Source organism: Oryzias latipes, chromosome 1 (assembly GCF_053564925.1).
Source record: "Oryzias latipes strain Hd-rR chromosome 1, Olatipes_Hd-rR_3.1".
NCBI classification, from domain to species: domain Eukaryota; kingdom Metazoa; phylum Chordata; class Actinopteri; order Beloniformes; family Adrianichthyidae; genus Oryzias; species Oryzias latipes.
In genome coordinates, this window is record NC_136237.1 from 27,253,260 (window position 1) to 27,276,873 (window position 23,614).

The 23,614-nt window shown below is 38.0% G+C and overlaps 2 protein-coding genes across 5 annotated transcripts in view; one reads left to right on the plus strand and one right to left on the minus strand.

Moving 5' to 3' along the window:
* Positions 1–7,147: 7,147 nt before the first annotated feature.
* On the minus strand, positions 7,148–17,683 carry aimp1a (aminoacyl tRNA synthetase complex interacting multifunctional protein 1a). Of its 2 annotated transcripts, none has more exons than XM_020707014.3 (7): positions 17,461–17,683; positions 12,739–12,869; positions 12,510–12,623; positions 10,617–10,775; positions 9,341–9,558; positions 8,332–8,500; positions 7,148–7,482 (listed from the first exon to the last, which is right to left on the minus strand). In XM_020707014.3, the coding sequence occupies exons 1-7, from the start codon at positions 17,601–17,603 to the stop codon at positions 7,316–7,318; spliced, it is 1,101 nt and encodes a 366-aa protein (XP_020562673.2). In that variant the 5' UTR covers positions 17,604–17,683; the 3' UTR covers positions 7,148–7,315. The 2 variants fall into 2 exon arrangements, with proteins under 2 accessions (XP_020562673.2, XP_023813169.1); XM_023957401.2 differs by lacking the exon at positions 17,461–17,683 and adding an exon at positions 15,316–15,454.
* LOC144994463 (TBC domain-containing protein kinase-like protein) overlaps positions 15,169–23,614 on the plus strand; it is a 41,132-nt gene continuing 32,686 nt past the window's right edge. Inside the window, exons 1-17 of one of the 3 annotated variants that reach the window (XM_078952354.1) lie at positions 15,169–15,208; positions 16,047–16,250; positions 16,978–17,047; positions 17,247–17,361; positions 18,493–18,566; positions 19,209–19,350; positions 19,511–19,571; positions 19,659–19,720; positions 20,760–20,821; positions 21,255–21,403; positions 21,911–22,049; positions 22,158–22,257; positions 22,739–22,788; positions 22,877–23,006; positions 23,127–23,225; positions 23,312–23,374; positions 23,472–23,598. In XM_078952354.1, coding sequence (XP_078808480.1) covers positions 16,058–16,250; positions 16,978–17,047; positions 17,247–17,361; positions 18,493–18,566; positions 19,209–19,350; positions 19,511–19,571; positions 19,659–19,720; positions 20,760–20,821; positions 21,255–21,403; positions 21,911–22,049; positions 22,158–22,257; positions 22,739–22,788; positions 22,877–23,006; positions 23,127–23,225; positions 23,312–23,374; positions 23,472–23,598 — 1,636 coding nt within the window. In that variant the 5' untranslated portion in view covers positions 15,169–15,208; positions 16,047–16,057. Of the gene's footprint in view, positions 15,209–15,340; positions 15,460–15,645; positions 15,830–16,046; positions 16,251–16,977; positions 17,048–17,246; positions 17,362–18,492; positions 18,567–19,208; positions 19,351–19,510; positions 19,572–19,658; positions 19,721–20,759; positions 20,822–21,254; positions 21,404–21,910; positions 22,050–22,157; positions 22,258–22,738; positions 22,789–22,876; positions 23,007–23,126; positions 23,226–23,311; positions 23,375–23,471; positions 23,599–23,614 lie in introns of those variants that run through there. The other 2 variants (XM_078952359.1, XM_078952351.1) reach the window with 2 other exon arrangements.

A 23,614-nucleotide genomic window follows, 5' to 3' on the forward strand; every position in this document is an offset into this window, starting at 1 on the left:
TTCTCATGTCCAAAAAAACCCTTATACTCAGCTCTGACAAATACCTCACAAATGTGTGTCTTATAAATGTGGAACCATTGATATAAATAGTGGGATATGATTCAAATTTAACCAGATTTCAGACCTCAGTGGCTGTAACAAGAAAATCTTTGTAAATGGCCAAGGAAAAAGATGTGTAAGTCACTAAGCGTATGTCTCGATCAGCTGTGGGGTTGCAAGGCATAAGTGAGAGGCAGGTTCTAAAGAGAAAATATAATAGAGCATGCACAGCCTGAAATTTTTGGTAAACCCTAAATTACATACCTCCAATCTGAACTGTAAATCTGACTGTGGCATTGTGGTGTTCAGAAGAAAAAACAAGAAACAAAAAACTTTTAGAAATCCCCCTCAAGGCAGAAATCATACAAATCATATTCAAGACAATTAACTCTTTTACATGAAAAACTTATCGTCCCCTCTTACTTTAGAGTCAAAAAGCTCCAACTTTAAAAGAGAAGTAAACTTTCTCAAAGTCTAATTTCAAAAACTTGTTTTCTTTTAGTTTTTATTGATGTACTCCTAAATTTGTTATATTCCGGCAACATCCCAATTTCAAATAATGAACAAAATCTAATTTAACTCTTTGACACCATAGATGTCACTGGCCATGTAAATAACACATGCTCTTTGACGTACCGTAACTCTTGGACCGTTTCTGCTGATTGAGCAACATCAATCAGCTGATTCTGACACAGAGAAAAGCAGCTTCTAATATGGGCTTTGCACTGATATGCAACACATCACTGTAAAGTGTTGCATAATGGCACAAAGTTGCTTTTCTCTGTGACAGAATCAACTGGAATTACATCTGAATTACAGTTGAAGAGATAAGGTAGTTGAAAGAACATCATCACTGGAGCTAAAGCTCCGGTGTTAAAGGGTTAAATAAAAAATGAAAGAAAAAGTTGTTTGAAGAAAAGATTAAATAGATTAAGAGTTTTTTATTCTGTATTCTGCAGCTTTATTTCTGCCAAACATGATGGCCCCTTTCTCATTGATGGGAAAGTAGATGAAGCAGATTCTAGCCTGTAGCATTAAGAGCTGCTGTCCCCATTCTTTTGCTGACAACTCGGTCGTTGCAGCTTATCAGTGAGATAATGCACTTGTAAATAGTAAATGATATTTACCTATTTAGTACTTTTCAACCCTGGTTAAGGCCCAAAGCGCTTTTCTGTCACCCATGCATACACACAAGTACACACTGATGGTGGCTCCTCTGTCATACATGGGGCTGACCTGGAACCATCACCAGGAGCAATGTGAGGTTCAAAGACATTTTGAAACATGGTCAGGTAGGACAGGGACCAAACCTGTAAACCTCCAATCAGAGGTCAACCACTCTACCTCTCCAAAGTCACCCCATTAATTAGCAGCTGGTAGGGGATTGCAGATCGTGACAGTGGCTCTGGATCCCCCTGAAGGTTTATCTATACATGCTTAAATCATGTTTGGATGATAAAACACCTATTTAGAGAGAAATATCTTAGTAAAGGTTCTGTGTCGTACTTAAATGTCTGCATTTTTGGATAATTGTAGTTGGATTCTACAATCAAAAAAGAAGAGGTAGCAAAAGTTGTGTTAAGACTTTGATGTAGATATGTAAAATAAAGTTGAGATTAATAGAAATTCGCAAAGAGTCTCTGAGGAAAGCAACTCTTTTTTTTTTATTACTGAGCCTCATAAATTAGATTCAACAACTATGGTTAAAACTATCAATTTTGTTCTTTATATTAAAACAAGTGTTAGGAGTTAATTGTAAGTTGAACAAAACTTTGTAGAAGATGCTCAGTTTTGATTGCCTACTTTTGATTGTGGAAATAAACCTTCCCTGTGTTGGTGAACATGTTTTGATTATGACCTTGCTTTAAAAAACAAAAAACAGTTTTTGAACTTGGCGTTAAACAGTAAAATCCGTGTAAGGACGGGAGTTCAAAAAGTCAGTTTATGATGACCTTTTTTCCACAGGGCGTTGAATCAGATCCCCCCAGCCCGTCCTTACTGCTGCGTCGGATTTGTAACAAGGACACGCATTCAGAGGGGTGACTCACTGAGGTGATGCTTTGGATGGGGTCAGAAGTTCAGCCTTTAATCTGAGTATGAGGAGACACTGAAGTCATTCCACTCAGTGTTTCCATTGTCTGATGTTGCTTTTCAGCAGTGATGCAGACTCAGCTGCCCAGTCCCACAGCAGCTGTTGACAACATTAGCAAAAAAGTCAATGCTCGTTTTTGCACGGCTATAAATCCACTTTTATCTTCTTTGACGAGGAAATCTGATTCGGAGTGAGTTTATGACACACTGGAATGGTTATCGTATATAAAGGTCTGTTTAATCGTGTTCACATGTGTCTGTTTACTGATTCAGCGGCAGGATGTCAAAATCCTGCATCAGCACTTCCCCTCCTGTCTATTAATGAGCGGATTTTCCCGAACATTATGGGAAAATAAATCAGATCAGTGAGAACAAACAACAGGAGCATCATGTTCGATGCAGCAACTGCCGTGAGGCCTGTGGGCACCAATGAGGCCTGTCTGCCTGTCTAATGGTTAGAACAGCTGCCCCGCTGAGTGGACCACATGTTATTCAAGACTCCTCTGGATTACACGCTGCCGCTCCATAATATCACAGCATTGCTTGTTAACACATGGTAATGGACTATTTATGCGCATTTAGCTGTCATGTGAGTTGAACTTTGTCCTTGACGGATATCCCTGACACATCTTAAACATGTAAATTGATCCCATTCTCTGAATGACAGAAGATTATAAGACAACCACAGCAAAACAACAGCTCTTTGTCCAACTCCCACTCTGTCAACCAAATAAATGTGTTCGCAGACTTCCCAAGTATAGAATTACCCTTATTGAACACTTCTGACTGTCATTTGCCATCCTGCCCGCGAAGCCATCGCAGACCGATGTCGTACAAATCAGCCATAAACCAAGTTCTCAACTCTTATTCTTCAATTGTTTAAGAAAAAAAAAGCTTTGAATCCCATTTCCCCCTTGTTATCTTGAATTTCATCTGTAATGAGGCCAAATATGTTCTTGTTTGGTTCTAATTATGGACTTCACCTCAAAAAAAGTTTCCCTTTGGGAACTTCCCTCCTCCCGCTTTACCAAGAGGTCTCTAGACTTTGACTCATTAAGTGTCAAGGCAAAAGAAAGACTAGTCTGAGTTATGTGAAGAGGCGACACCCCGCTGGGATTTGAGCAGACGCTCTTAGCGTAGCTAGCCTTATCTTCTTTGGCATGGGGAATCGTCTCCCCGGGCCTGACGGCGTCTTGGAGACGGATGTCCTCATCAAGACTGCAGACCAGAACCAGAGGGTTTTAATGCCTTTGCCAGAGGTGATCCCTAAAGTAAGATGTTTTATTTTGGGTTACTAAGGTGATTTCACATCAGTGGTAATAAATAAAATCCTTAGACCTACACTGTCAGAAAAAATGTGCAAAATTTGTACCTTTAGAGGTACAATGGCTTGTCACTGGGGCAGTACCCTCAAGGGTACAAATGTTGTACCCTTTCATATTGGTACGTATCTGTACCCTTCCAGTATGTACCTTTCAAAGGCAAATATGTACCTCTGTGGACAAAATTATAATATCCTTCAGCTGTCAGCTGGTCTCCAGGAAATTGGAGTTGATATTGGAATTTAAAATATATATATATAAATTATAAATTTATATATATATATATTTATATATATATATATATATATATATATATATATATATATAAATTATATATATAAATATATATATAATATATATATATATATATATATATATATATATAAATTTAAAATATATATATATATATTGGAATTTAAAATGCCCACGTCAACACCTTTTCCTTTGGCAACTGGTCCAGTAATTAGTGAGGCTAAACCACATCCTCATTTAATCTGTTCTGAAAGACTTTTCAAAACTCTGAGGTTTGTTTGTAGTCTTTCATCGCTTGACTCATTGATAAGAAATGGATGGGTATATGTACCAGCCAAAGGATCAGTATCACAAATGGATCAGATAAGCCCAAACAAAGCATTTTGTTCGGGATAATTGTGTAGTCATTTAATACTTCCTCTTCCGTCGCGTCTTCTAAAGCATTGTTGCAGCAGGGAAGGATCCTGCACTGAGATATTTTTCTTTTCCCAGTTTTTTCTTTTCCCACTTTACATTGACTGAAACGCCAGAAAAGAGCTGGGGGGGGGGGCTTTTACCATTTAAATATTAGGCATTTTAACTGTTCTGTTGAGGGCAAGAAGCCCATTGTTTATTTTGTTGGATGGTACATGTCATTATCTAACGTAGTCAGGACAATAATTTGGAAACAGAAACATCTATTTCCTTGGTTCAAAAACAACTCCAGTCTCCAAATCTTTCTTAAAAAACAAATTTAATTAAGTAAAAAAAAGGTGTTTTTTTTCTTTGATTTTGATTTGAAATGGTTTATTTCAAGCAATCAAATAAGAATAATTCACAAAAAAACTAACTTTAAACTATGGGAAAGACAGTTTCTTCCATAGGAGACCATCTATTACAGTTTCAAGCACAATAAAAAAAGCAGCATCCATTTTCCAGTTTTATATGAGCTTTTTAGGTGTTTTCCTAATGGATATGGATATGGAGGCTCTTAAGGTTAAAATTGAAATACATACAAAATATGGAAACATAAAACTGCTCTGTGAGACTAACTTGTAGGAAAAACTCAAACAAAATGACTAAACTTTTGAAATGATGCAATAAAACCTTGAGATAATAAAAAGAGCCATTACTTTTGTATAAAAGAGAAGTAAATCGTTTAGTTTGAATCTGTGTGTTAATGTATGAAATCTGAACATTTGATGTTGCCTGTTGGAAATAGTATTACCAGTTAGCACGTTGATGCTTGATAAGCATAAGTGACAAACTGAAAACAGGCAGTCTATACAACTGAGTGAGAAACTGTGCAGACTAAGTGCAGAAACTCTGGTTGTGTCACTGAAAATATCTGCAGGTGTTTTGTCTGACAGCTGTTTCTGTTTGCTTGTTTTTGTCAAAGTATACTAGCTTTAATGTCATGGGAAAGAGAAGTTTATTTCATGTACATGAACTGCACCAAAAAACAGAACAAAACAGACTTTTAGAGTTAGAATATAATCAGAGTTAACTTCAAACTAACTTCTGAATCAACAAATGAAGAAATATATGTCTACAGATGTTTTGATTTTCATATTTCTATGCTTTTCGTGCTGTGTTTGCATCATTTCTGTCTTTTAAGCTCATCTGCAATAATGCAAGCGTCTTCAGCAAAAAGTTTTCTTTGGAAGAAAATGACAGGTGATTTAAGGAAATTATTGTCACTTTTACATTAATTAACAAACTAAAAAGCATTTCATTGCATTGTTTATGCAACTTATTTCAATTAGAGTTCATTTTTAATTTTGTTTCCTCCCTAATGTATTTATTGTTCATTTTATTTTAATCTATCTGATGCTAAAAACTCTCCCTAAAATGCTCATGGCTGTAAGTAGTCACTCTGCTCTGATTGCTTTGCTGAAAATGGTACAGCAGGAGTTTTTTTTCTTCTATTTTCTTGGGACAGGCCAAATTGACTCCTAAGGAGGCATTATGAAAATGTGTCATGGTGATGTCGTTAAGTTAAGCCCGGGCTGCTAATGAGGCGTTTCAAGCATTTATGTGGTTGCCTGAGGCTGGTCAGCTCGTGTTTTCTTTGGGAAAGAATAACTCCCTTTAGTGTTGACTTTAGGCTCACAAAGAAAAAAAAACACAATACAAACTTTGTACAACTGAGATTTTAAAAAAGTTAGAAGGTTGTGTGTTTCTGTCACATACATATATGGCTAGATTTGAAAACAAAAAAACAAAAAGACTGTTGTTTATTAATTTATTAATCATGATGCACATGATTTAAAGCGAAGAAAAACAGAGATGTAATAATTAATGTATACAAATACAATCTAGAAAATTAAAAAAACCTTTTAGAAAAATTATAAGCATATCCCAACTATGTTTTTAATATTTAGCAACTATAGAAACAGTCTGTGCATCATCTGCATTCAAGTTGCAGCTGCACAAATTTGACAGTTAGCTCCTAAAAGTCTTCATGCTAACCAGACACATGAATAGCAGCATCTGTGGAACCCGAAGCTCCAAAGAAGAGTCAACAAAACAACAATAAAGTTGTTGTTTTATTATTCAAATGCAGAATTAATTTTTGCTTTACTACATTTTCAGCATTTTAGCATGTAGTCCTTTTCTTTCTTTTTTGCATTGGTCTGTGTGTTTAGACCGTCATTTGCTGATACAGGTTTTAGTCCAAAATGGAACAGTAGTCCACACTAGAGGGAAGCGTCCAAATGTATGATCAAAACATAAACATAACTGCAGAAATTTGAAGCCTAATTGGACAGAGAAAAGTCTTTAGATACTGCCATTTTTGTTTCAGTGTAATGTGGGAAACATAAATAACCTGGTCCAGAACTTTGACTGTATATGAGAATTGAAATGAGTGACCCCTCCCCTCTAGCGTTCCAAACAGGAAGTACCTGCTGGCTCCATGAAGCCAAAATCCTATAGACTTCTAATGAGAAATAAACAGCTGCTCCTCATTCTCTTTGTCAGAATAACCATTCTTGCTCTGCTAGCTTTTATTACCCGTTGTTGCTATTCCCTTATTTTTTTTCATATTTTCTTGTACTTTAAGTCATGAACCGGTCAGTCAGTCATAAAAGTACGTGGCCTCGTCAAAAGTTTGAAAGATTCTCCTGAGCTCAGTTTTAAGTGGTAGGGGTGTAGACTTTCAACAAGCTCACTCCTGATTGGGGAAGGTGGTTGCTAAGGAACTGTAGACTCAGACTCGGATATCTGGCTTCAACATGGCAACTTGCATATCATGGGAAAAAAAATCCAACTAAGTTAACTTAATTTCCTTGGAGCTGGAGGTAAAGCATTTTCTTTGGGTGATGTCGCACTCGCTCAGTCCAGTTCTTTTATACAGTCAATGGTCCAGACTTTTATATTCACAGGTTTTAATTTAACTTCATATTTCATATTTACAGTTCAATTATAATGGATTGAAACACTAGAAAAAAAAAACAACAAAATATGATTAATCCAAAGCCTTTATTGAACATTTTCAAAGTAAAGTATTTACTTCCATTCATCATCATCATAATCATCATCATCATCATCATGTGGCCCAACACCATGATGGTTGTTACTGGAGATGACTGCCAAGTAAACACTGAGCTTTTTCAAGCAGCTCTGTTATTTCATTTGATTCCACTGTTGCTCATAGTTTGGGCTTTGCACACTCCTTTGCCAGCCACTTCAAAGGCAGCACCCTTGTAGGTCGCAACACAACGTTCGTCCGTGCGGAGGTCTGGCTGAATTTGCTCCCACACTTTCTTTTTGGGGTTCAGCTCCTTGTCTGGTTCACCTGCAGTCAGGAAAAAATGGTTTCATGCATCAGACACTCCTGTTGTTGTTGTCCTGTTTGCGTCATATATTCTAGCTGGATTGGTTGTGTGTTTTTGAAACTTTCTGCATTGTTTTTTTTCATAAGGATAATGCAGAACATACGGCTTAAAACAACAGGACATGCTGACGGAGTTCCTGCATGTGAAAGACATTTATGCAAGTTAAAACTTAAGGGTAAACACCAAATATTACATGTTTTATTGTTTGCTGGGGCGTCGCATTCACACGAATTGTTTGTGGTTTGGCTTCTGAACAAATGTTAAAACAACAATTTTTTCTCCTTTACTTAAAACAGCTTTTTGATCTTTGTCCTAACTCAAAACATGAAGACAAAATTCCTCTGAATCGATTTGTGCAAACTGGGAAAAAAAATAGGTGAGGCTCTCGTCTGTTTGATGGTGGTTTTGGTTTTTGACGTTGCCAAGCATTTGGGGGAAATTCAAAGTTCCGATGGCTACATTTGGTCTGGTGTTGTTGTTGGTATGACAGGAAAAGAGTTGAATCACTTGGCCGAAGCGGGGACTTCTGCTTCTTTGTGACTTGGGAGCAGAGAAAACCTAGCTGAGATCAAAAGTGTGAAGGAGATTGTGATGAGCAACTTGTGTGAGCCACATATGTTTGTGAAGATGTAAGCAATTAGGACTCCTGTAATGTGTGTGTTAGAAAGATGTGGTTTAGGTCTCAGAACAGGAAAAAAGAAGATGAGTCATGTTTTCTATGTAAATGAAATGTGTTGGTTGAACTACAGAAGCTTTTTCAAAAGTTCCTTCTGAGGAAATAATATCATTAAAAAATATGTACAGAGTACCTGGGAAGTTTTGGAAAGTGACTCTGTCCCCTGGAGCAGCTCCACTGGGAGGATCGAGGATCTCCACCTTGTCTGGGGAGCTGGCACACATGACCATGGCCTGTGACACCACGCCCCTCATCTTGGCTGGCTTAAGGTTACACAGCAAGACCGCCATGCGATTCTGCATCTGCTCAGAGAAGAAAAGGTTATTAGAAAAGAAGGAAAAACTCATCACTATAGTAAATTCAGAAGAATTCTAACCATTCTGGTAAAGAGAGAATGGAGAAGGTTAGGTTATCAGTGCAAAAATACACAATTCATAAACCTAAAGAATACTTATTTTTTGTCAAAAGTCCATTTTTGAACTAATTTTAGTTGGTTATGAAAACTATTTTCACATAAGTATTGACTCAAACTGAACAAAGAAAGAACTTTCCTTAAAAACATTAACTCTTATATTACAAATGAACAGAAAAGCTGTTTGTTTGCCTTAATTCTTTATCGTTTTAAGAATTTGATGCATGAAGATTGATTTGATTAATCTAGATTCTTTTTTTTTAACTAAGCCTGACAAAATAGGTATAGATGGAATTTTCCATTAGAAAAAAAGTCCTATGACAGGTTTTGCTATACGTTTGTCCCTTAAAAAAGGAATAACATTTAAAAGGTAAAACTTCCCTATTATTTACAATAGTAAAAATATTTTAAAAAATACTTTAAATTTAATTTGAAAATGACCAAGTCTGGTAAAACAAACAAAATGTTGGATTTCCAAGCGTTTGTGGTAAACTAATTTAATTTTAAATGATTACTATCTGATAATCCCTACATTTCCTGAAATCTTTTTTTTATGTATCAATCCAAAAATGACAGCAAAGTCCAAGCAACAACAAAACTCACATCTTAAATTTTTAACAGTACACTAAAAATTTCTTGCAGAATTACCGACTGACCCCAATATTCAAACAGAGTTTGGCCTTTCTAGGTGCCAGAGGTGCGGCTGGTCAGACGCCTGTTTCCTGGGTACCTGGTCCAGAGGTATGTGCTTGACCAGTCCGCTGACCACGGTGCGGGGAGCCGCCTCTCCCACATCAACCTGCTCCACGTAAAGGCTGTCGGCATCTGGATGCTTCTGGGCAGATACGATACGACCAACTCGCAGGTCCAGGCGAGACACATCCACTTTAGCGTCCTCTTGGCTCACCGCCACCTGCTGCTGCTGCTTCTTCTCTGCTTTCTCTCCTCCTGACAAGAGGAGTAAGAATAACGACAGTTCAAAAACAGTTTACAAATGTACAAAGAAGCGGTTCTTGAAAGACCAACTCTGATGAAAACTGGGTTTCGTGTGTTTGTAACATTTTCTGATGGATGATGGAGGACATATATAATAGAAAATGCATTTCTGAGTATTTCCTCATTCAAGATGGTTTGAAAAGGGAACGGACCAAAAAAATGCAGTTTGAAAAAAACAACAACAGTATTTTTGACATAAAACGATACGCTGGGAGGACCAAATGTCTTGGTAACTGGGAAGGGGAGGAAGGGGCTGCTTGTGTCGTACAAACAGTTCCGCCAGAACTCAGGCAAATTGATTTTGGCTAAAAATGGCATAATCATAATTAAAAGATCCCAGGAAACGCTTTTAAAAAAGTTCAAAAGATGATCAGAGTTGGACTGTAACCCTTGTGCTATCCAAGGCACTTTAACGTTGGGAGTTGGGTCATCTAGACCCACTAGACAGTGCGCTGAACCTTTTTTCTTCAATGATTTGTGATCTTCACTGGTGTCCATGAAATCTTTCCACCTTTATCCACCTTTGTCATGGTAGGGAGAACACGTCAAAGTAAGGGTGGGGTCATCTAAGATAGCACTAGGGTTAAGCATCTGAATTTCCTGGTAAGAGAAATTCAAACATTTTACTATTTGCTAAAAAAATATGTAAGAATGAAAACGTACGAAGGTTTAAGACGCCCTCATGATGAAGCAAACAAATTTCAAATAGAAATTTCTGTAAAAATACTTAACTCCTGCACAGTTGTAATCTTTTGCCAGTTTTGTTTTGATTTTAAATGCATAATCTCATCTTGATTTTAGTTGTGTTTTTTTTTACATTTGTTTCTGTTTTTTGATTTATAAACATCTAGTTAGAGTTCAATAGATGTAACCTCATGTATGGAAATCTCTTTTGGGGTCACAAGGTTGCTGGGGCCTATCCCAGCGACTGTTGGACAAAGGCAGAGTACACCCTGAACAGGTCGCCGTGGGGCCTCAAAAACATAAAATATGGGTTTTCTCCTATCTACCTTTCTTGTCAGGCTTCTTCTTTTTGCCCTCTTCTTTGGGTGGGGGGTTCTCTGCAGCACTCACAGAAGCAGCAGGGGGCGCTGCAACTGGTTTGGGAGGGGTGGGCTTTGAACACGGCTCAATGGTAGTGTCCCCTGTTGGCATGGCGACCTCCAGCACTACAGGAAGAACAAAAGAGACCTTTAGGAAGACGTACATCTGAGAAATGATAAACGTGACATCCTCTCTGCTTTCTGCAGAAGAAACAAAGAAAACTGACATTTTAAATGTTTGCTTCCCTAAAGGCACAACTGCGTTACCTAACAGGGCCAAATGACACAGGAGAGGGGCATTTACACACCCCGTGGGAGGACAGCTCTTCTGATGCAAACATTTTAGATTGGAAAATGAAACTGTGTCAGAACTGACGGAGACGAGGAAACGGGTCCGAAAAGCGCCGAGACAATGTCCTGCAGTGAGCCAAGCAGGGAAAAGGCAACCCCTCATTTCCCCCGTCTGATGTTTCCACTCCCACTAAACCTAGTGGCTGGCTCTGACAAACACTGGTCTGTAGGTACGCCACTGTCGCCAGGCTGCTTTTCATTATCTTGATTGCATGTTAGGAGCTGACATTCGGGCATTGCTGGTTTACCTTCAAGTTGTATAGAAAAAGCTCTGAAAGGATCCACTTTGCTTTTATGCTTCCTCTAAAAAGGCTCATTAGAACTAACTGAAACATCGTCTTTGGACTAAAGTCAATTTAATTTACAGAAAAAAAATGCATAGAATGCAATTTCAAAAGAGGCTGTTGCATGTTACACAAAGACTTAAAAACTTTTAAGATTTGGAACTATGCAACTATGATATGAACAGGAAGTGAAATCAGTGCTTTGCACAAAGAAAACAGATGCACAAAGAGAGAAAAACATCAGTGACCACTTATCATTGCTTCCACTCTGATTTTAGGACTGCGCCACCACTGGGCATAACTCAAATTAAATAAAAATTAAAAAAACAGGCAGTTTTCCCTATTTCGTACCTTCTGGCTAGAGAACTGATATTTCTCTGAGGCGTTTTGCACAGCTCTCCGCTTTGTAGATAAAAACAAAATCAGTCAAAGCCTGCGCTTGTTTATCTTTGCTTTGATTGAGCTGTATCGAGGCCCGCTAAAGCCATCAGAAAGACAGTCCAACAAGTAAACATCATCAATATGAAATGAGTGGGATTTAAGTTCTGTGACATTCCAGTTTAAGGAAAAGAGTCAAGTTGGATGACTTATGTCTTCCAGTCCATAATCTACCAAACATTAAAGACCCATTCCTATGTCAATTGGGTTCCTAACATCTTCGTGTGGCATTTACTGATTATGGAAGATATGTGTGAAGAAAATGGAGCGTAAAAATAGTATTTCTGAGTGTTTCTCTATTCAAATCTTTGTGAATCGGAGCAGATGAAAAAATGCTGTTTAAAAAATAAAAATAAAAATCAAAAAGGTTATTCGTGACGTAGAAAATATGCTGGATGGGCCAGTAGATCCCTGCTCCACTCAGCAACGGTATGAGGACGGCGGGCAGAATTGCTCCACGCCAACAGTCCCGCCCACAACTCGGAGTTGAATTTCCAGTTAACTACTGCCGCTCTGCAGAAACTATGTCCCAGAAAACAACACAGGTTCTTTGATTTTGGCTAAAAACGGCATAAGTATAAATAAAAAGACCACTGGGAACAATTCTAGAACGGAAGAAAAACCATCTTAAAAATGAAAGAGAAAATCAATAACAAGCTGAAGGAAGAAAATAGAAGATGCTCACATTGAAGGATGGACAAACATGCGTTTGATGCCCCATTTCCTGAGAAAATTACATTAGAAAGAGGAGCTGGAAAAAAAGAATAAAAAGACATATTGCTCCTACCTCCTCTACTCTTCTCCTTCTCCAGCAGCTGCTTTTTCAGCTCCTCGATGTCCTTCTTCAGTTTAGCGTTCTCCACCAGGAGTTTCTTCTCTTCTTTGACACTGGCCTGCCCAACTACAACAAAGACAATCCGTCTGAACCTCAGGAACTACTAAAAGGAGATAAACTACATACATTCAGAAATAAATCCATCCCAATCTGTGTTTTTCTTTGTGAACATGCGTCTTACCGGCTTTTTCCTTCAGCAGCTGGACTTGCTGCTTGAGATACTCGATGAGCTGGTCGGCCTCGGCTGCTCGCTGTTCCAACCTCAGCAAAGGATTGTGGCCTGACATCTTGACTAAAGAACGAGCTAAAAACCTAAAAAAAACAAACAACAATGTTCTTTCTTAACACAATGCAAAGCTTGACAGATCTTAAGAAAACAGTATAAAAACATTGAAGACAAAAAAACAAAATCCAAGCCAAGGGACCAACTTTTATACTTTTACATTTTTTTTTAAACACAACTTCCACATTATTTGTTTTTTTTCTCCTTTTCTGAGAGCAGAATAACTAAATCTAAGCCACATTCACTTAGGTCACCTGGTTACAAAGCTGAAAAAAAGCTACGTAACTTTAATGGAGAAAGGAAAAATAAAAGTTTGACCGGGTAGAAAGTGTTTGAGTTACGAGGCGTGCATTCCAGTCCAGCTCCACCACAAACTGCAGCCTCCAAAAGTCACCACAGAGATCATCATCTGCTCTCACATAGTCTCAACAAAAACACAACACCAGCATTTTCACAACACTGCGCTGTTGCATTTCTACAGCGCAGGAACTGTTGCACTTCATTTGTGCTGAACATTCGGTCAAATCTGAATCACAGCATCTTTAGTGGAAAAACAATGTTTATTTGTGAGATGATTCATGTTTAGCTCACATTTTCTTATTGCAACCAAAATAATAATAATATTAATTTCTGATGGTTGTTTGCAGATGTTAAACATTTTGCTTATAATCAGCAGCAGATTTAAGCAAAATCCTCCCTTGTGGGATGTATATGCTTGAAAATTAATATGATAATTAACCAATATAATAATATATGAAAGCCTTAATACAAGTTTCCTTTAAACATTAATGACTTAATTAATTGACCTGAGAAAAGTAAAATGTTACTGAGTTCAACAAAACTACAACATTTTTAAAATAAAAGACAAAAAAAAAAAGAGGTTCATTGTTTTTATGGGGGGATCCTGTTTTGTGGAATGATCTAAATATCTACAAATGATTCTTTTAAACTTTTTTCTCATAACATTTAGTTACACCAATAATAAAGACAGAATCAATAATTACTAAAAAAAATCCCCCCTTTTTAAAAAACTTTAAGTGACAAACGACAGTGTCTATATTTCATGAATGTGGTTATCAGTGGCCATGATTCCATGGCAAAGTTTAGATATTTTGTCTTTTGAAAGGACAAAATTAGTCATTTATGTTTATTTCAGCAACAGTTTGAGTTTGGGGTAATGTTCCTCTGTGATCTGGAAGCCAATAAAAATCCTCTCTCATTTAAAAAGTGGAAAAGAATGTTTTCCTCTAGCAGTATGAAGTATGAAGGAGACATCTTACACATATGACAGGGATGCACTGAGAAAAAAAAAAAAAGAAACAACAACAGCTGGCTGAAGATGAAAACAATTTGCTGCAGAATGAGGAAATTAGAAACACAAAAGATCTGGATTTGATTAGAAAAGAATTGGGGTGAAAGCTTTGTGTTTTCAGGAAACGGAACTGATTTAAAAGGCACTATTGATGGAGTAATAACAAGAATGGGCCACAAAAAAGGTTGATCTCATTTGGCTACCCTCACGAAACGAATCAGGAGGCCGGCTTATGGTCCGTAAAGACTGGATCTGCGTCAAAAACTGCAGAGCAGGAATCTGTTTCCATTTGTTTATACAATGTCTGTGTTGTACATAAACCAGCACTTTAATGCATTTTCAGGTTTGCAAAAGAGTAAAAGTAGCTGGTTACAGTCGTAAAAGATGCATTTCTCCCTTTAAGGTGTCATAAACCGAAATAATTGTATGTAAACGATCAATAAATTACAATCTAAAAAGGCAAAAAAAGCAACTTATTGCTTTCTAAACTCTTTCAATCGAACAAATTCGTACATCTATCAAATTCACCAAAAAGATGATATTTCTACTTCCATGGTCATTCTGATGGAGTTTCTTTTCCAATCTGTCATTAGAGAATAAACAAGAGTGCAGTGTACCAGCACCACCTAGTGGCAGCAAGGAGCACCACAGGTCAATTTCAAGTGTCTTTTCAAAGTGAAATCTCCTGCTGAGACTAAATTCAAAAATAATTACATTGGAAGAAGTCTGAATCATAATCAGTTCATAAATTATAGTAATTTCAAATTACTATTACTGGATTAATGGAAGGAAAAAACTATTAACTAAAGCTAGCTAAGGAGACTACAGAAATTCAAACGAAAATCCAATCGAAAAAAACAATTATGCTAAGCTAAGATGTCAAACGATACGACTTTATAAATTATTTTTAAATAAAATAAAAAAGCTTTAAATCAATATACACGAATACATTACGATGAAAGGATGTAAACGTTATTGCTCAGAAAAAGTGACTGAAAGCATGCGCGCGGAGATCAACTAGAAATTCAGAAACTTCGTGTAAGGAATTCCAGAAAGGTTTGTACCGCTTTCCTGCGTGGCTTTTAACAGTAACAACAGCTTAACATTATTGGTTCATGTCTGTCAGTCATGCATTTCAACGCAACACGAAGCTTTTCACTTACATCGACTACTGCACAACTGTTTCAAGGAGAGGCGACGGCTCGGGAGGTGCACGCGAGCCTTGACGTTAGCTAGCTAACAGGCAGCTAGCGGGCAGCCCCCGAAGGTCTCCTATCAGATCTTTAATGAATCGGGATAAACGCCTGGTATGCAATTTGCCCTGTTCGCATGTTATATAGATCAACAACCTTGACTGGGTATCAAGGTGTCGTTAGCGATTGCCTGTTCGTAATTCATACTCGTAAAATTACTTGGCATTTATTTAAAAGAAAAATAGTAGGGAAAGTCAAACAAAGTAACAACTTTTTCGTAGAATTTTTTTAAATATACAAATTTAACACCCAAGTTCGTGAGAAATCACTTTTTGTCGCATATAAATAACGTCACCGATTACGTTTACCCAGCTGGAGGAGCTATACCACGGACAGGAAGAGCCTGTATTTTTCAAAACATTTACGTAAAAAATTGATTAAACGTTGCGTTTATTTCTTGACCGTACAGCATCTTATCTTCTAGGTAATTGCACTTTACATTGTCGGCTGCATAGAAAAATGAATAGGAGAATGTTGATAAACAACAACTGAAATGTTTATTTTGTAATTGAAATAATGCTCTGACAGCGACAGTTTTAAAGTTAGATCCTTAACTCTGCATTTAAAAGCATCAATGAGGTGTCATTTTTTTAAGTTGTTGCACCTGATTAACGTTTCCTTTTATCATTTTAATTTTTGAGACTCGTGCAACATGAGACCCCTCAAAGATGCCAAGCTGGGGGCCTTCACCTTCTTTGCGTCAGCTCTTCCTCATGATGTCTGTGGCAGCAATGGTCTTCCTCTCACTCCTAACTCCATTAAAATCCTGGGGCGCTTCCAGATCCTGAAGAACATCACCCATCCCAGACTCTGCCAATACATAGACATCTCCAGAGGGAAACATGGTATTGACTTCTCTATGGTGGCTTTCACAGAGTTGCATCATTTCATTGTTATGGTGCTTCTTTTCCACTTGTTTGGGGAAATGCATATTTGTCAACCCAACTTATTTCACACATTAAGTCTGACAATCTGCTTCTCTGTTCAAACTCTAGTTAAATGTTTCATTTTACAATATATTATTTTGGACTTCAGTATGTAATACAAAGCAGAAAGACTTAGTTAAATTATTTTTATAGCTATTTTTATACAACTTAAAAAAATACATGTTCTAATTGGCGCCATTTTACTTGTGGTATGGCAACGCACAAATGTCCCATATGTGGGATCATTAAAGTACTTCTGATTCTGATTATTTGGGTAAACGTAGATTACAAAAGGAGAACATACGCCATTCATTCATTTTCTTCTGCTCATCTGGGACCGGGTTGCTGGGGGAGAGGTCTAAGCAAAGATGGCCAATGTATTCATGTTTATTAAATCTAATAAATAATGTTGATGTTTTTATACATGCTTGCGTAAGTATGTAAAAAAGTGATTCTTGGGAATGATATTATATTTTTTTGTTTATAGCATAGCGAACAGATGTGAATTCAGGATATTTTTTGTCCATGTTTTACCGTTGTTTTCATGATATCGTCTTGTTAGAATTTTGTGTTTTTTTTGCCATTTCTCTGTATATCTTTATGATAAAAGTGTTTGATTTTGTTTTCTCTTTGTGTTAATATTTAGAAAGGCTTATTGTTGTTGCGGAGCACTATGAAAGAAACCTAAATGACTTCAAACAAGGACAAAGAGCAAGGTAAAATCCTAGAATTCATGCATTTTTCAATGCATTTCAGGAATATTCTTGTTTCACTGAGCAGATTGGTCGACAATAGCTATTGCATGGTTTTTCTTTCTTTATTTTTTTTTGCAAATGCAGAGGCATAATTTCAACGCATCAACATAAACATTTGCCACATTGCAGATCTAACATTTTTAAATGATTTTTTTGTTAGCCCAGAAAAAGTGCTGCAGATTGCCTATGAGGTTCTCGAAGGCCTGGAGTTTATGAACAGACATGGTTTGGTGCACAGAGCACTCAGCCCTAACAACGTGCTCCTGGACTGTAAGGTATAAAGTGTTTTAACTCTTTCTGGAATTCATTTAAACATTATGAGGTATTGTACTTAATTTAAGGCTGCACAGAGGCACAGGGGTTAGCGCTCTCACCTCCATAGCAGGAAGGCCCTAGCTTGAATCCTGCACATTACTCCTGGGACCTTTCTGTGTGGAGTTTGTATGTTCTTCCCCTGCATGCGTGGGGTTTTCTCACGCCACTCTGGTTTCCTCACACAATCCCCAACATGCTTCATAGGTTAAATAGTTACTCTAAAGCAGTGTTTCCTAACCCTGGTCCTCGGGGAACACTGTCCTGCATGTTTTCTATGTTGCCCTGCTTATGCACACCTGTTCAGCTCATCAGGCTCTGCGGAAACCTGACAATGGCCGTCATCAAAAGCAGGTGTTTCAGGAGGGTAAGACTGAAAAAGTGCAGGACAGGTTCCCCAAGGACCAGGGTTGGGAAACACTGCTCTAAAGTGTCCCAAGTTGTGTGAGGTTGTGTGGAAGGGATTGTGTGGTCCTGCTGGTGAGTTGTCCAGGATGCGACCCGCCTTCGCTCAACAGTAGCCAGGTCAGGATCTGGCGACCCCGTAACCCCAAAAGGGAAACAGTGGGTTAACAAAATAGATGGATGGATGTTTTTAATAAAAAATAAAAATAAAAAAACATACATTATTTGTAAAGTTGCCTAGAATAAGCATTGTCACATTTGTCAATTTGGTATGAGACGGAAAAAAAAAGTCAAACTAATCTCAGTCTAAAAAGAAAGTAATTTTTGGACTGCTTTTTTAAAAATATTCATTCATTCATCTTCCTCCGTTTATTCCCTTTCGGGGTCACAGGGCTGCTGGAGCCTATCCCGGCCAGTTGTGGACGAAGGCAGGCGGCACCCTGGACAGGTCGCCAGTCTCTCACAGGGGGTTTAAAAATATTCTAACTTTATATACAGTGACGTTATTGATAAATATTGCACATGTGACACAAAAAATCTGTTTAGATGTTTGTTTTTTGCTAAATATTTGGAAACCCCTCTACATGCTTTTTACCTCTGTTTTCTTGGAATGGGCGTAGAAGTGTGTCAGATTTACCTATATGATAATGTACAAGAGATGCATCTGAGATGGATTTTGTGTTTTGAAGGGGAATGTCAAGCTGGCAAAGTTTGGCCTTTATCACATGACTGATCACGGCGCAGATGTCGATTTCCCCATCGGGTACGTCTTTGTCTCCTGATTTATCACTGTCAGCTGCTTGACGAGAGCCAGAGGTTGCAGTGTATCTGTTTGTTGTTAGTGTCAACCCCTCCCCAGCCTACACTGGATTGCCTCCTTCACAATAAAGGACAGTAGGCCTTAACGCACGTGGACCCATGTTTTTTTTTTTTTTTTTTTTGCTTTCAAAAGGCCCCGGGTTTTTGGGGCAGACAGTGTGTGTCCTGCCGAGAAGCTGTAACAAATTACTGCACTTTCATCTTTATCTAGAGGCCTAAGTGCACTTTAAACTGTGTCTGGTTAATATCCTTTTTGAGGACGGAGAGAGGAATGGCGGCAGATACGCATGACTTTCAATAGAACATCTGGCAGGGAGTCGCAATGCATGGATCCGTCAAACGGCAGTGCAGAAGAGTGAGAAACTGCCGTGTGAACATCATTTGAAAAAAGTGAAAGGAATAAGTCAATCCCGAGGTTGGAAGATTGTTATAGGTGCATTTTTATTTAGCATAAAAATACAAATGGACAAAAAAATAAAAGCCAGGAGCTCTGTTTAATTAGCAGATGAATACATTCATCAGCTAGAAGTGTGGGGAACAGGCTGACAAAGTGACATGTTTATCTGCTCTGCCATTTTGACCCCAGCTACCCATCATACCTTGCTCCAGAAGTGATCGCCCAGGGCTCTTCCCACCCCAGCGATCCATCACATGACGAAGCTCCTCATCCCTCTGGACCCAAGACGGATGTCTGGTCTCTGGGAGTTTTGCTCTTTGAATTGTGTGCAGTAAGCATCCATCACATACACCCTTCATTCAAGAAGATGGAGTTCACTTGAGACATATTTCATTCATTTATTTTTTTCTAAAAGATTCTAGCCTTAGCCTGAATTTATGCCGCCCAAATGACTTTCACCTTAAAAATTGAGGTGTGTGGTTTTGTTCCAGGGAAGAAGACTTCTGCAGAATATTGATATAAGTGAGAGACTGAAGTTCATTTTGACTCTTGGTGGGTAAAAAGTATGGAATTCTCCTCAGAGCAGACCAAAAGGTTTTACTCTGCTGGGTTTGAGCTGTGGTACTGTGTCATCACCAGGTTGCATGGATGACATTGTCACAGTGTTCGCTGAGGAACATGGTTGTTTGGATACCATAAAGGTAAGCTTCATCCCAAGGAAACTGTGTGTCACCTGATTTCCTGATGTAACATCTGCAGGTCATCTGATTAACTTTTTAAAGACCCACTGCGATTAAAATTTTGTTTTTGGTGTTTTTAACATGTTCTTGTGGCATTTTTCTGATTATGGAGGACATAAAAGAAAAAGAAAATTGAGATCTAAATTGCATTTCTGAGTTTTTCTTTATTCAAATCATTGTGAATCAGTAGCAGACGAAAAACTGCAGTTTAAAAAGGAGCTGAAATGTGATGTGGAAATTACTACAGTGGGCGAGCCAGAAGCTCCCTGCTCCGCTCTCCAACGGGAAAGGGAAGGGGGGCGGGGTTGTGCCACGCCAACGGTGCCACCCATAATTCAGAGGGGAATTTCTTGTTTATTACTGCCGGTTTGCAGTGAGTTTGTCCTAGAAAGCGATTCAGGTTTTTGGATTTTGGTGAATAACAACATAATTAAAAGACCACTGGGAACGCTTTAAAAATAACTCAAAATATTATCGGAGTGGGTTTTAAAGCCCAAAATGCATTCCTAGCGTACATGGTTGCCAGGAAAAGGTTTTTGTGTTTTATTAGACTTTGAGAAAATAGTTGTAATTAAAATAGGTGAAACAAAGGTTTCTGTTTCAGAAGTAATAGAGGTTAATGTTTGAAGTATTTTTTTTTACTTTAAATAAAAAGCAGGTACACCTGCACATTTTATCTTTAAAAAATTCATGGGGTTTACTAATTCCTCTTTATCATGGGGCTGTTTTCAATAAGCTTTTTACCCAGACTTTAGACATTTCTGTTCAAATGTCAATGAAAAGATCAAATTAATAGAGTAATGATCTTTATTAAAAATGTTTTTCATTGGTTTCATACATTTAGTAAATATATATATATATTTTTTTACAAACAAAAGCTATACGCTTCTATACCCCTCTAAAAATTAAAAAGAAAAAAAATGTGAAAGAAATGTTTTTAAGCAATTTCTTCCTCCCCTTCTATAATTTTAAGCAGCCATTATTGTATCTCACATTGCAGGAACTCCCTGAGAATGTGCTTGACTTTTTAAGGAAGTGTTTGACATTTCTTCCATCCAAAAGGTAAATACAGGTTCTGTTGTGTCTTTTCCTGACTTGCTGCAGGATGTTTCTGAATGGAAGAGGGTTAAGGCCATGGAGAGAAAAAAATAAAGGGCCAGAAAGAATTCTGACTTTTTACTCAGAATTCTGGTTTTAATTTCAGAATTACTTTTGTCTTACAATTTTAACTTTAAACTCAGAATTCCTTCTTCTTTCTCAGAATGTTGACTTTAATCTCAGAATTCTGACTCTATTATCAGATGCTGACTTTTTTTCCCCTCAGAAATCTGACTTTAATCCTAGAATTCTGAGGAAGTCAGAATTCTTTTTAACCCTTTAATTTTTTTCCTCCATGACCCAATACTCTTCTGTATTTTTGGATACATTTGCAACGCTTGCACATATTTTTCTTTATTTTTGACCGTCATGTCTTTGGTCTTTATGGAAACCCTAGGCCGACCCCTGCAGAGCTGCTTGGAGACCCCGTTTTTGGAGGCATTTCCTGCCAGTATAGACCCTTCCAGAGGCCTGTGAGCCTCTTCTCCTCATCTCTGCGCTGTGCAAGTTTGGAGCTCCCGGAAGACATCAGTGATCTTTGCAAAGGTCTTTTTTCCCAACATAAAGAAAATGAAATGTGCACAAATATTTTACCACCCTACTTTTTAAAATTTCAAAGTAAAAGCGTGTTTGATATGATTGCTTACACTTGAGGTTGCTTCATCATAGGCCCCCCTGTTATTATGTTCTCTATTGTTCAATTTCATTTTAGTTTTAATGTTTTTTTTAGGCTTACACTTCACAGGAAATAACGGAGTTGATTGCTTAACTTAAAGCTTGACTCCTCCCATTTTTCAGGTTCAGAAAAAATTCTCAAAATCCCAAGTACAGCAACTTTTTACATTTTTGCTGAACTTTGAGGAATTTAAACTTTAAAAAAATGTTTGAAAGCTCATTTGCTATGTTAAATGTGTCGTCATTTAAATTTAAAATCCCTGCTGTGAATTCATTCTTTTTTTTTTAATTTTCCTTATCAATCATTTTCATTGATTACATCCAACAGCAGTACCTGTGCTTGCTGGGAAAAAGCTTTATCTGTATCTGTGCTGTCAGATGATGATGGTGATTACTTGGCTGAGCGGGGCATCGATGAAGTTTACCACCTGTGGTGTCTGGCGGGTGGAGACTTGGAGAAGGAGCTGACCAACAAAGAAATCATCCAGTCCAAACCCCCCATCTGCACACTGCCCAAGTACATGTCGTACATCGCAAACACAAAAAGCTCTCCTTAGAATTACATATTTTTTCAGCTTTTTGGCTTGGCTGTGTGCAGCTCTTTCTTTTGTCTCCTTCTATCTAGTTTTGTCGTGGAGGATGGGGAGTCATTTGGGCAGGGAAGAGATCGGAGCTTTTTGCTGGACGACACCACGGTGACTCTGTCTTTGTGTCAACTCAGAAATGTGAGACAAAAATGATCGCCTTTCTGCACAAGTACAATAGATCTGTAGGGCAAACATTGACAACTTTTTTAAAACTTTAGAATTAAAAAATGAGAACTTTAACTTTAATTAGTTTATACACCAAATTAAGCACAGATTAAATAACTGTAAAAAAAAAAGTGAATCATGAATCATCATTTTTCTTACTGATTTTATTGAAAACCTAATTGATTTTAAGTTCAACAAGCTGTTTGCTGAACTGTCCCTGACAAACCACTGGATCCCTCTCTTAGTCGTTTCTTTTTGTGCCTAAATAGTTTGACAAATTAAAACCCTAAACCTTTTTGGCCTTTTTTGGGTTAAAAGATTTGATAAAAAAAATGAGTTAAAGTAGTTTGTTAATAAAATAACACGAAGGCTGTTTGCCTTAGACAGCAAAGCCAAAAAAAGCTGCTTTTTAAGTAAAGGGTTGACTTTTTCTTTGGTCTGTCATTTTTTTCAGAGACTTAAGGATGTAGCTGGTGAAGCTTATTATCCCCTTCTTGAAGACGAGTAAGTCCTTTTCATCCTGAATTAGCTGCTTTCAAATTTGATATGAGAAATGCAAGTTTCCTTTTTGTTTTTTTCCTTCCTCCTTTAGACAGTCGACTTTGTCCCAATCCAGCAGCAGCAATGAGCTGTCGTCCACAGTCACGCTGCCACTCATCATCCGTGAGAGAGACACAGAGTATCAGCTCATCCGCATCATCCTCTTTGACAGGCTGCTCAAGGTCAGGCCAGCACTCAAAGAGCACCAACACATGGGACCTGCTGATTAGTTTACCATTCTTTTCTGTATTTTTAATGTATTGGTATTGTTAAAATAAAGTAAAAGAGTTTATCCATATCAGGCTTATCCATATAAAAAGAACTTGGTGTGGAAAGAAGCCAGATTGGATGTTCCTCCTCTTGTTCGAGGACTGGCGTGGGCTGCTCTGCTGGGAATTGAGGTGCCACAACAATAAAATGTTCAACTGACCCACAAGAGATAGCTTTGTTAAATCAGACCCGAACGAGTCCTCTTCTTTTTGCACAGGGGGACATTCAGGCCAAGTACGACAGCATCGACAAGGACACCCCCATTCCCACTGACAGACAGGTGGGCAGCCGTTTCATAACAAACAGGAAGGGTCGGGACATGTGGCTTAAACACTTCCACGGCTTTATTTAACTGCTGTGAATGTTCTTGTGCTCAGATTGAAGTGGACATCCCCCGCTGTCATCAGTATGACGAGCTGCTGTCGTCTCCTGAGGGCCACACCAAGTTCAGGCGTGTGTTGAAGGCCTGGGTGGTCTCACACCCTGACCTAGTCTACTGGCAGGGTCAGCTATGCCCGTC

Bases quoted from the DNA above. Each gene is read 5' to 3' on its own strand.
- aimp1a (XM_020707014.3), bottom strand. From the start codon at position 17,603: ATGAAGCATGTTGGGGATTGTGTGAGGAAACCAGAGTGGCGTGAGAAA. The intron at 12,624-12,738 runs GTAAGACGCATG...TCTTTGTTGTAG, and splicing joins GCTGCTGAAGGAAAAAGCCG to TTGGGCAGGCCAGTGTCAAA. The intron at 9,559-10,616 runs GTAGATAGGAGA...TCCTCTTGTCAG, and splicing joins GAAGAAGCCTGACAAGAAAG to GAGGAGAGAAAGCAGAGAAG.